Raw genomic sequence first — 13,447 nt, forward strand, 5'->3', positions numbered from 1 at the left:
TGGTTTACTTTGGTTAAATTTCAATTAACTTGATTAAACGTAGTTATTTTGATTTAATTCAATTAGTTTTTCAAAGTTGTAGAATATGATTTCAGTTTGGTTTAGTATAAATCACTATAATTTGTTTTTATGTAACACCGATCTAACTAATGACTGAACCGATTCAAACCGATATCTGAGTTTTTCTTATAATAAACTTGCCGAACGGTTCAACGCATAACCGAATCTGAACCGAAAACAAAAAAATTTAAGTCGGTTTGGTTAAATTTCGCAGGCCTATTTAAAACCATAAACTTACGTCTCTGTGTTTGCTTCCTTATAGAAACGTCTTATCTCTGCACTGTGTCACTCTCTCTTCTCTTCTCTACTAGACAGAAACCAACAAAAAAATGGAATGGATACATCCAATGCCCAAGATCGAGCTTCATGCTCACCTCAACGGCTCCATCAGAGACACCACTCTCCTGTAAGTCCCGTAGATTTCGATGTTTCGCTCCATCTTACTAAGCGTTGTTCTTCGTATCTGCAATTGCACTGATCAATTACGAGAATTTTGTTTAAAAATTAGATTTTGAGGTTTTATTTTTGATGGGTTTTCGTTTAATTTTGACAGAGAGCTTGCTAGGGTTCTTGGTGAGAAAGGGGTTATAGTGTTCTCTGATGTTGAAGATGTCATTCAGAAAAGTAAGTCTGTTTCAGAACCTATGTTTGGTCTGATAATTTGAAAAAAAAAATGAAACCTTCCCTCGTTTTTGTTTGGTGTTTGAAGATGATCGATCTCTGGATGAGGTGTTCAAGTTGTTTGATTTGATCCATATGATCACCACTGATCACCAAACAGTGACAAGAATCACTCGAGAAGTAAGAAAAAAAAACACTAACTTCAATCTCTTGCATTAGTATTAGCTTTTGGTTTGGTTTTAGACTAAAGACTTTGACTTATTTTCTCTTTGACAAAGGTTGTACAAGACTTTGCTTTGGAGAATGTGGTTTACCTCGAGTTACGTACAACTCCAAAGGTAACACAATCTTATTAGATGTTCTTACATTGCAAAAAAATAAAAATAAAACTTGTTTTTGTTTGTAGAGGAATGATTCGATAGGTATGAGTAAACGTTCTTACATGGAAGCGGTTATCAAAGGTCTGAGATCTATCAGTGAAGTCGATGTTGAGTTTGTTGCCGCGCCTGATTCTGAGAAACTACACAACTCGTGTGATGGAGTTGGAAGAAAGAAGATTTATGTTAGACTTCTTCTTAGTATTGACCGTAGAGAGACAACAGAGTCCGCAATGGAGACTGTAAGTTGTTGTAAAACTACTCTGAAAGCTTTTAAAATTACCAAATAAAAACATTATCCTTTTTCTCTTTAAGGTTAAGCTCGCATTGGAGATGAGAAATGTCGGTGTTGTTGGTATCGATCTCTCTGGGAACCCTCTTGTTGGAGAATGGTAGGCTTGTAAAATTTCTTCTTCTTAGTCCTTTGTTTCAGTCTAACATCTCTCATGTTCTTGTAGGAGCACCTTCCTACCTGCGTTACAGTTTGCTAAAGACAATGATCTTTACATCACTCTTCACTGTGGGGAGGTACTAACCTGTCTTCAAATGTGTTCTTTTAGTAAAGATTGTCTACTACTTACTTCATCTTAGTGCATTGCAGGTCCCTAATCCGAAAGAGATCCAAGCAATGCTTGATTTCAAACCGCATCGAGTTGGCCATGCTTGTTTCTTCAAAGATCAAGACTGGGAAAAATTGAAATCTTTCCGGATTCCGGTAACAGATTAGTGGTTACAATTGTATAATCTTCTAACAGTGTAACATACTCATTTAATTTGTGCAGGTGGAGATATGTCTATCATCCAACATTATAACCAAATCCATATCTTCAATCGATATACACCATTTTGGTTAAAGACTTTCTGTTTACCCTGCTGCTTTGTTTCTTTTTTTTTTATGCATTGAAGTGACATGAGCTTGAATCTTTGATGTAACAGCTGATCTCTACAAGGCAAAGCATCCGTTGATTATATGCACTGATGATTTTGGAGTGTTCTCCACTACCCTCTCCAACGAGTACTCTCTCGCTGTTCGTTCCTTTGGTGAGTTCTTTTCTGATTCTTGAGACTGCTACAAAGAAACTACATGTTTAAGAATCTCACTGTGTTCTTGTGGTTGAATATCTTTGAAGGTCTTGGTAAAAGAGAAACATTTGCGTTGGCTAAATCAGGCATAGACGCAACGTTTGCAGAAGATGAAGTTAAGCAACAACTTGGGTTGATTTTTGATTCAGCCTCGCCAGAGTATGTTTAGTGTTCTGCTTTTACCGGTTTACCTGGTTTGATTGCGTTCGTACCAAATGAAGGAAATGTGGTTTGGTTCATTGGAATTGATAACATACGGTATTTCCATTGTTACTAATATTTTACAATCAGTATATGAACTTTTTAACTTTTAATTGTTCTTATTTTTCAGTCTCTGTTCTTGTTTGTACTGTATGTATTGTTTTATAGTTAATGCAGAGTTTGTTCAAATTGATGCAATATCAAAGAATTTAGATGAATTCTCGTATGAACAGTAGATTTATATATTAGAGGCTATGACTAATAATATCATTACTGCAAATTTTTTGCAAGTCCATAGTCTGCTAAATTACCATGATGAAATTAATATTCGTAACTTCCAGCTCTGGAATATTTTTTGTTGGTTTTGTATAAATGAAAAAGTTCAAGATGATGCTATACTATCTTCAAAATTATATTTAAAAGCAATTATGACACGAAAAATTCTATGGCAATTCTCTCGAATAATTTTTTTTAAGTTTTTGTCACTACTTAAGAAAATAACCAAAATAATCTATCTTTCTTTTGAGAATTTAATTTTTACTTTTTAAATTTGAAATTCTATTTTCAAAGCTCTACCAGTTGATTTTAAACTCTAAATATAGATTAATTAACTCTACCGGATAAATGTATTTTTATCTTTTAATTTTGACATAAATTTAAAAAATGTTGTCCTAGAAATTTTTTCAAAATTCGATAATTTTTTTTTTGTCAAATGAGTTTTTTTTTTTGTGTCATCTGTTGTCAAATGAGTTATATTTGCTACAATCAAACTTTCACATGGGCCAAACACTAGTGAAACATTAACTTGGTCTTTAAAAATTCTGGAACTTTTTTATATAAGCATCTGCTTCCAAATTATAAAAAAAAAATTTTAAAAAATATTTAAAACCTCCAAAATTTTTAAATCAGACCCTGCTTCTATCGAACCAACATTAGATATACTAGGTGATTATCCGTGCTACGCTGCGGTGTTTTTTGTTATCATATTTTTATAAAATAAATTTTTTAAATACATAATTTCAATGAAATATCAATATATGTGATAAAATTTCAAGTATAATTACTTGAAAATGAATTAAAAAAGAAGATAAATAATGTGTTTTTATAACACAATTTTGGTAATTTGTACATTTTCTTAAATCTTTTCGCTAGTCCAATTTGCATTATACCATTAAACCTTTCTATCTTATAAAATAAGAGAAAGTCAATGTTAACTTTTCTATATATTTTTCTATTAAATTTTACGATTTTAATTTGTAACATTTCTATATTTGTTATAGACAACTAATGGCTTTCACTTGAATTTACTATGTTATCAATGTCTTTGAAGTTGTTTCAGCCCTGTTCTCTTAGTACTCATTCAAATGTATCTCTTTTTCTGGTCTTCAAATCTCCCTATAATTAGTCAGCATAGTTCATCTACTATCTATTTTATTGGACTGACATTGCATACAAATGAGTTTGGGTACCTTCTCACATTTTGCTTCTCAACTTTGAATCCAGCCATACTTAGACCTTCTTATAACTATTTTCCTTTCATTATTTATTTATTAATATTGTCTCTCGACTTCTAAGACAAGACAATTCATCTTACCTCATACTTAGACCTTTTATTTTATTTTTGTTTGGTTTTCTAGACGTTGTCGCCCTAGCCTCCAACTTTCTTCAACCATTTTCCAAATTGTTATTTTATGCTTTTTGGCATTGATTCTTAGTTATTGTAAATTCCATTGTCAAACATTGCTAACGTTGTAAATTATCTTTATATTCAATTTTGTCTGCACAATCAGGGACATAGAGATCTATTTGTAAAAAAGATGTAGTACTACTCTAGATACTGTAAAAACTGAATTAAAATATAGTCATTCTTGTCAAAATATAGTCATCCAGATGTGATTCCTGTAACGAAGAAGATGAAAGATCAAACGGATACCAAAGTATAAGAACTGAACCACGTTTCCACAACACAACTTGTTTTATTAAGAATTTCTTAGACAATCTTACAAGACCTGTCTAATCCGATTTATACAACGTCAATACTGACTTGTGACGGACCAATCCTTAATCTATCCAACTAACCAACTGGTGATCGAACTACACCAATTGTACCCACGCGAGCCAGTGTTGAACAGCCTCTTACACTTGCTCTTTTCAATCTCTAAAACCGTGACCTAAATCTCCTATCTAGTCACAGTTATATACTCTGTTACATAATATTCTCATCTCCTAATATTAAGCTAACAGCAGATCTTCTCAAGCTTATCACCACAGCAAAGATCTTCTAAGCCGATGTCTCCACGTCATCAGCTCATAACCACTTTGAACCGGTATCTCACATACCAAGTGAGTCATGTAACACATGCTCTGTTTTTGCATTGAACCAGCTCCTTTCCTGGAGCTAACATTCTCCCCCTTTTTATCTGAATGTGACACTCTATGCTACCTGCAAAACCATTGTTAACAGGAGATATGCTATGGTTGAAAAATAGACCCAACAATCCATTCAAACCATGAATTCAAATCAGATAATAGTCTTTGATACAACCCTAGGATATTACACAACCTGGAACACAACTTAAAACCATAATCGAGAAGTTCACCCTAACTACCAAAATACATCCAATAAGCTCATTGTCTCCCGATCAATTATGAGACAATTCAAACACATGAAAATTTGAGCCTATAGATGAATCGACTACAAATGGCGTTCCCTCAGTCACTTCCACCATCACTGTCTCCATTCTGCTGCTGATGTGGGTATTCTCCCCCTGCATAGATGCACATTAAGATAAAATCACATTAGTACTGATGCAACATTAGTTATTTCAACTCCTCTAGATCATCTTACTCCTAAGACGCATGCTGATGGCCTTGAGACCAGCTATAGCATGCTCAATGTCTTCTTCAAGGTTAGGCGACCTAGACTCGGTTCCAGACCCTAAGCCTGCCTTCTTGTCTTTGACTACTTTCTTTGGCAAGCCAGTGAATTCCTCATCGTCAGAGTCCGGAGGAACGTTGCGTTGGAACAGCAACACTTGCTGAATCAGGTTGGGGAAGATGATTCTTCGAGTGCGTTCGGTTCTCGTGTTCTCAGCCATTGCCATGATCTGGTTGTAGACAAGCTTTCCGAAGTCAAATTTACGGTCATGGTAGAGCATGTAGATGAATCGAAGACGCTCTGGGTTCATAGCTGTGTAGCTTGTGGTTGGGATCCAGTTAGCACAAACAAGTTTGTACAGTACTTGATTTGTGGCAGTGAGAAACTTGGAGTTCATATCTTCCCAGCGGCGGATTCGCTTGTTTGTCAGAAACGTACACACTCGATCCATGTTATAGGTTGACCAGTCAGGATCCTCCTCACATGCTGGAATGAGATACAAAGAGTTGATCAGGCTTGGAGAGAAGTTCACCAGGGAGCCTTTGACATAGACTGCAACTCCATCTCCTCTAGGCTCGGCATCCACCAGATTTGCGATGAACTGTCTTATCACGCTTGGTTTGAACGGGTCAGAGTCAATGACCGTGTAAATCAGGCCTGAGTCCATAATCACCTTCTTGACATCTTGAAGATTCTCTTCGTCTACAGGAAGACGATACTGAACAAGAAACTTCCTGTTCTTCAGATCCCGATACCTTTCAGTTGCTTCCACCGTAGCAAAGCGAGAGTTGATTGGTGCCCTGGATGGTCGGAGAAGCGCGGGGTTGGTTTGAATCAGGATCTGGAACTGTTGGCGACTCTCCTCGTATCTTGGTCCTTTTGGAAGAAACTCGTCTCGTTGTTCCTCTTGAGTATCGTCAGAGGTGGCTTCTTCAAGAGATCCGTCGGAATCGTTATCATCTGTGTTATCCTCAGAGAGAGATTCAACCTCAGGTTCCGGGAGTGGCGGAGTAGCCGGCGTGGGGCGGCGGAGACGCTTGCGTGAGGATTTCCGCTGACACGATGATGAACCTGGGTTGATCGGGGATAGCAGAGAGCTTTGAGTCTCCAGTGATTGTCTCAATCGCGAGCTTCTCCGAGGTTGCATGTTGCTCGTTGGGATGAGAGAGAGCTGTGGGGTTTCTTGGTTTGGAGTGTGGCAACTGAGCTGAAAACCCTTAGCGTTTAAGTAGCGTTTTAGCTTGTTTAGGCCCATCTCACTGACCCATAAGCTTGTTTCACAAATGACATTTGGGCCCAATATTCACCTTTATACCAAGAAATCCTAATGCATTTTTAAGCGAGACACATATGTAGAGAGTAATAGGACTGGTTTCTGTGATCATCGTGACATGATTGTCGAGAATTTATCTAGTGCAAAATATATACAACTATTCAACGTCCCATGGGAAAAGATACGGCTAGCTCAGACAGATTCAGATAAACTCAAGTCAAAAATAAGCGAATGAAAAGCAATGATTCAACTCCACTCTGTAGCTTGCTCAGCCGAGTAGCTGACACAGAATAGTTCACTAGAAGTTTTGCTGGAAACTAGATCAGTCGCTTAGCTTGGTCACACTTTAGAAACACTTCAAGTCACAGCATTGTGCTCCCATCTCTGCCTCTACAATGGGAACCTATAAGGCCCTTTTTTTTTTTTTTTTTCTTTTTCCAAAATCAACGTCTTAGTAGGGCAAAGAGCATTACAGATGCAGAGTGTTGTGGCACCCTGATCCATGATGAGTGTCACACTAATATCTGATTTTGCCTAATCCGAACAGTGATCGTCTTAGATACAGAGTGTTGTGACACCCTGTTCCAGGACGAGTGTTCTTCCTTTTAGGCCTTTCACACGGTTATTCTAGAATGTGACACTTTGTCTGACGTTTCTGTGTTTCTTGACTCAATCCAGACAGTGATCAGTGCTCAGCTCAGAATGTTTTGGCATCCTGATCCAAGATGAGTGTCCTTCACAGTAGAGTCTCGTGACCAAGATAGCTAAGAACAGCTCAGATTATGACTTCCAACAAATTGTTGATACAAGGTTTTGAGAGGGGTGACTTGAGGTGAGCTTACTACTATCTGAGCTTATCTACCCCCATAGGACATTATGGGTGAGGTGATTATAGGTCGACAATTCCAAACGCCTTTCTGAGTCCCAGAAAGGTGTTGAAGTCGAGAGGTTTAGTGAAGATATCTGCTAATTGATTTTCAGATGAGACATGTTCAATGATCACAAGTTTCAGTTCTACCAATTCTCTCACAAAGTGGTGTCTAAGGTCAACATGCTTAGTGCGAGAGTGTTGCACAGGATTCTTAGTTAAGTTAATGGCACTCATGTTGTCACAGTGAACTAACATAGGGTCAGAGACATACCCATAGTCAACAAGCATTTGTCGCATCCACAGGAGTTGAGTGCAGCAGCTTCCTAACGCTATATATTCAGCCTCAGCTGTTGATAGGGAGACGCAATTCTGTTTCTTGCTGTGCCATGAGACCATGTTGTTACCTAGAAAGAAGCAGCCTCCTGATGTGCTTCTTCTGTCATCTACACACCCTGCCCAGTCTGCATCACAATACCCTGCAAGATTAAGGTTAGTTTCAAAGGTATAGTGCAGGCCAAAATTCAGGGTTCCTTTCACATATTTGATCACTCGTTTTACAGCATTCATGTGTGATTCCTTCGGAGAGGCTTGATAGCGAGCACAGATCCCTACGCTCAGGCATAGGTCAGGGCGACTTGCAGTGAGGTAAAGAAGACTACCGATCATGGCTCTGTACAGTTTCTCATCCACCTTTCTGCCGTCCTCGTCACGTGAGAGCTTGGTGGTCGTGCTCATAGGTGTTCTTGCAGTCTTGCAGGTTACCATGCCGAATCGTTTAATCAGATTTTTCGCGTAGGTGCTTTGAGTCACGAATATTCCATCGTCCATTTGCTTGATTTGTAGACCAAGGAAGTATGTTAACTCACCTACCATGCTCATCTCAAATTCTTTAGTCATGGTTTTCACAAACTCCTTGACAAGGTACTTGGATGTGCTCCCAAATATGATGTCATCGACGTAGACTTGGATGACCAGAATATGTGAGTCTATTTCCTGGATGAACAGTGTCTTGTCAACCCCTCCTCTCTTAAAACCTGTCTCGGTCAGGAATTGAGTTAGTCGCTCATACCATGCCCTCGGAGCTTGCTTCAGGCCATAAAGTGCTTTTTTCAGCTTGTACACATGATTCGGGAAGTGAGGATCCTCAAATCCTTTAGGCTGTGTTACATACACTTCTTCCTGGAGTACCCCATTTAGAAACGCGCTTTTAACGTCCATTTGGTACAGCTTGATTCTCAGTTTGCAGGCAATGCCGAACAGTAGACGTATGGCCTCGAGTCGTGCCACAGGAGCGAAAGTCTCATCAAAGTCAATGCCTTCAATCTGGGAGTAGCCCTGTGCTACTAGTCTTGACTTGTTTCTGACGACATTCCCATTCTCATCAGTTTTGTTCTTGTGCAGCCATTTAGTACCAATCACATTCGCATCTGTTGGCCTTGGTACTAAGTCCCAGACTTGAAGTCTGATGAACTGGTCCATTTCCTCATGCATTGATGCAGTCCAGAATTCATCATCCAATGCTTCTTGAATGTTCCTTGGTTCAATTTGTGAGATGAAGCAGTCTGTTCTCGCCATCTCTACCAGAAAGCATGCGAGTTTGACCATCCCCTTGAAGTCAATTTGTTTCTTGCGAGTCACTCTATCATCGAGTACTCCTCCAATGACATCATCTGGGGAGTGATTTTTGTGAACCGTGACTGAGGAAGGTAGGATCTGGTCGTCAATCTCAGGGGTTACGTCAGGTGTTGGTGTAGTGATGGGGTTAATGTCAATCGCTGCATCAGGTGTGACACATACATTTCTTTGAGCTGCATCAGTCTGATAAAATTCCATTCGATCATCAAACACCACGTTGACTTTGTCATCAATTAGCTTGGTCCTTGAATTGTAAACTCGAAAGGCTGAGCTGTTTGTAGAGTAACCGAGAAACATCCCCACGTCACTCTTGGCATCGAACTTGCCTAGGTTGTCTTTGTCATTCAAGATGTAACATAGGCATCCAAAGACATGACAGAAACTCAGGTTAGGAGTCTTTCCTTTGAAGATTTCATATGGCGTTGTCTTCGTCCTTGGTTTTACATACACTCTATTGATGATATAGCATGCTGTGTTAACAGCTTCAGCCCAGAATCCAGATGGAACGTTGTTTCCAGCGAGCATGGCTCTTGCCATTTCTTGAAGGGTTCGATTTTTCCGTTCTACAATCCCATTTTGTTGGGGAGTCCTTGGTGCAGCATACTGGTGTTGAATGCCTTGACTCTGGCAGAAAGTGTCAAAGTCCTTGTTCTGAAACTCACCTCCATGATCACTTCGAATTTGAACTATGCCACCCTTCTCTTGTTTGAGTTGTAGCGCCAGAATTCGAAAGCTATCAATTGCGTCTGACTTGTGTTTCAGGAACCTAACCCAAGTGAACCTGGAAAAATCATCAACAAGTACAAAGATGTATTGCTTTCCAGCAACACTGTTAGGAGTTATCGGACCCATAAGATCCATATGAATAAGCTCACAAACTTGTTTCGAGTTAATCTGAGATACCTGCTTGTGTTGAACCTTGATTTGTTTACCTTTGCAACACGCTCCACATACGTTGTCTGAGATATCCTCGAGCATTGGCACTCCTCTTACTACCTCTGCGCGTACCAATCTGGATAGGCCATTAGTGTTCATGTGTCCTAGTTTCTTATGCCAGAGGTCACTTTGAGATTCTTTAGCTGACATGCATTGGTTTGAGGGTTTCCACATGTAGCAGTTGTTTTCTGATCGAAACCCCACCAAGACTATGGTTCCTTTTTCGTTAACTGCACGACACTCCTTCTTATCAAAGATGACTTGAAGTCCTTCATCGCAGAGCTGGCTCACACTAATAAGATTGGCTTTCAGTCCATCCACAAAGTACACGTTTATGAGGTTAGGTAAGTCTGCTCTGTTAGTGTTTCCTACACCTCGGATTTTCCATAGCCACCATCACCAAATGTGACCTTTCCTCCTTTGATGTATTCCACTTTATCCAAGCAACTCAGTGTTCCGGTCATGTGTCTTGAGCAACCACTATCAAAGTACCATGGAACTTCAGTGGTTACAGAGTTGTCAGTGGAGGTATAAGCGACTCCAGCTACTATGGGTCTTGAGTTGACCGTGTATGACAGTTCTTCGCTACTGTCCTCATCATCGGAGAGTGTCATATCGCAGTCTGAATGTGACACTGAATCCTCTTCAGTTGAGGCCCAGTCTTGCATGAACGCTGAGTTGCACATGATGGCTTTGCCTTCCCTTTGAGTACTGACTGGCGATTTGGCACCCTCTTCTACAGAGTTGAGTTTAAGAGAAACTCTGTTTCCATAGTTTGGATAAAGATCTGTCTTGGCTATCCACACACATCCTACTCTGGTTTGTTCAAGAAAACATTTGTTCAGAGACCATGCCCGTTGATGTTGGCGTCTGCGAAAGAAGCAGTTTGAAACCTTGTGTCCTGGTTTGCAACAGAACAGACATACATTCTGTCGAGGAATTACTTTTCTCTGAATTTGATCTCTTTTATCAGCTTTGGATGGTGCAACTACCTGATGATCAGTTGGTACAGACTGCTGTGAGCTCTTCACAAATTTGATGCCTTTTGTGTGATCATCAGTCTGAGACGTTGTTCCTTGATATCCGAGTCCTCGGTTGATTGCAGGGGACTGCCCTTGATTCAGAATGTGGTCCAGAGTGTTGGAGCCTGTATTGAGCATTCTCAACTTCTTGTAGTTGTCACTGAGTTCTCGTTGCAGTAACCGACTCTTCTCCATTTCTTCACTCAGTAAGTGTTGAGTTTGATCGTATCTGATTTCCAGATTCTTCAGATTGTAAGCTTGATTGGAGATAGTTTTCTCAAGGGCAGACAGGTCGTTCTTCTTCTCTTCGACTAATTCAGTCGAGTTCTGACTGACTTTTGTTTCAGGTTGTTCCAGCTCCAGAATGTTTACTTGAGCCTTTAACATCGCTCTATCCTTGATCAGTTGTAGATTCTCTAAACTCAGTTCAGTGAATTTGTCAAATAGAACTCGATATTCTGTTTTGATGTCTGTAGATACCTCGTCTGCATCTTGTTCAGTATCTGACTCCGAATCTGAACTTGAGATGATTTCAGGTTTGTCGTCTTTGCTGACTAATGCTACAAAGTTTAGGAGCAGTTCATCGTTATCCTCATCACTTTCTGACTCAGTGTCGCTGAAGCAGATAAGGGACTTGTCCTTTTTGAGGTTGTTGGGGCATTCACTTCTGGTGTGACCATATCCTTTGCACTCAATGCATTTTAACTCCTTTCTCTTTGTCAGAGGACATTCGTTGCGATAGTGACCATAACCTTCACATTCATGGCATTGTAGGTCCTTTCTGCGATTTCCTCGACCTGAATCGTTCCTTGAATTCTGGTTGGAGGTTCGTTCAGTGTCTCTGTTCTGGAATCTATTGTTCGAGCGGCTCTGTCCTTTTTCAACTCTCTTAATCATCTTGTTGAAATTCTTAGCCATGAGGACCATGTTGTCCTCAATTCGCTTGACTCGATCGACTTCTTGTGTATCAGCTGAGAATGCAATCCCCTTCTGACTTTTAGGACTTTCTTCCACTCGCTCAAGGTCATGTACCTTCAGAATCCCTGCTAGTTGATCGAACTTCATCTCGTCAGTGTTGACAGCAATTTTCAGAACAGCTTTATAGGCTTCAAATCGAGCTGGAAGACATCTCAGAAGCTTCTTCACAAGTTTCTTTTCATTGTACTTCTTGCCAAGCACAGATGCTTCATTAGATATAGAGCTGATCTTTGAAATGAAACTTCCAATTGATTCATCATCCTCCATGCGTAGGTTTTCAAATTTTGAGGCTAGATGATCAATCCTGGTACGTCTAACGCTAGTGTTCCCTTCAAAATGATTGATCAGAGTGTCCCATGCTTCCTTGGCAGACTCACAACCTTGAATTATCTTGAACTGATCAAGATCTACAGCGGAGAAGATTGTGGTGAGAGCTTTAGAGTTAAATTTTGAAGCAGCTTTATCAGAGTCTGTCCATCTCTCCTTGGGTAAGGGTTCTTTAGACTTATCATCCATGATCATGGTGGGTGCTGACCATCCTTGCTCAACTGCAGTCCAAGCATCTTCGTCAATGCCTCTGATGATGTGTCGCATCCTGGCTTTCCAGTGTCCAAAGTTTCCCTCATCTAGCATGATTGGTTTTTGCAGTGCAACCAGTTCTTTCATGGTTTCCATGATGATCGCAGGATCTCAACCTGTGAGTAGACTACTTGAGTCCACAGAGGAGACCCGCTCTGATACCAAATGAAAGATCAAACGGATACCAAAGTATAAGAACTGAACCACGTTTCCACAACACAACTTGTTTTATTAAGAATTTCTTAGACAATCTTACAAGACCTGTCTAATCCGATTTATACAACGTCAATACTGACTTGTGATGGACCAATCCTTAATCTATCCAACTAACCAACTGGTGATCGAACTACACCAATTGTACCCACGCGAGCCAGTGTTGAACAGCCTCTTACACTTGCTCTTTTCAATCTCTAAAACCGTGACCTAAATCTCCTATCTAGTCACAGTTATATACTCTGTTACATAATATTCTCATCTCCTAATATTAAGCTAACAGCAGATCTTCTCAAGCTTATCACCACAGCAAAGATCTTCTAAGCCGATGTCTCCACGTCATCAGCTCATAACCACTTTGAACCGGTATCTCACATACCAAGTGAGTCATGTAACACATGCTCTGTTTTTGCATTGAACCAGCTCCTTTCCTGGAGCTAACATAAGACAATTTAAAGTTCAAACTGTTGAAAAAAGAGACAGCAAAAAGCATAACAGCAAGTAAAAAAAGAAAACTTGTTATGCTCCAATGAAGCAAATAAAATATAGATGAGACGAACATCGGCTAATTGTTGGATCGAAGGTAACAAAGGATCCTTCTCTATATTAAATGAGCAACAAATGGGATGATCCCATTCACGGCTAACCACCCGGATGAGGCTCACGTCCTCTTCCCCTCACCATTAGAGTTGCAACTGTTTCAGTTTCTTAGAGTTAAAT

The 13,447-nt window shown here is 39.7% G+C and overlaps 1 protein-coding gene across 1 annotated transcript; it reads left to right on the plus strand.

The window, feature by feature from the left end:
* The first annotated feature begins 257 nt into the window (after window positions 1-257).
* On the plus strand, window positions 258-2,533 carry LOC103839807 (N6-mAMP deaminase). Its single transcript, XM_009116292.3, has 11 exons — window positions 258-466; window positions 614-684; window positions 770-861; window positions 960-1,019; window positions 1,088-1,300; window positions 1,374-1,450; window positions 1,517-1,586; window positions 1,660-1,773; window positions 1,841-1,907; window positions 1,995-2,099; window positions 2,189-2,533. Exons 1-11 carry the CDS (start codon window positions 390-392, stop codon window positions 2,308-2,310), a joined length of 1,068 nt encoding a protein of 355 aa, XP_009114540.1. The 5' UTR covers window positions 258-389; the 3' UTR covers window positions 2,311-2,533.
* Window positions 2,534-13,447: the final 10,914 nt, after the last annotated feature.

Source organism: Brassica rapa, chromosome A09 (assembly GCF_000309985.2).
Source record: "Brassica rapa cultivar Chiifu-401-42 chromosome A09, CAAS_Brap_v3.01, whole genome shotgun sequence".
Classification (NCBI taxonomy): Eukaryota; Viridiplantae; Streptophyta; class Magnoliopsida; order Brassicales; family Brassicaceae; genus Brassica; species Brassica rapa.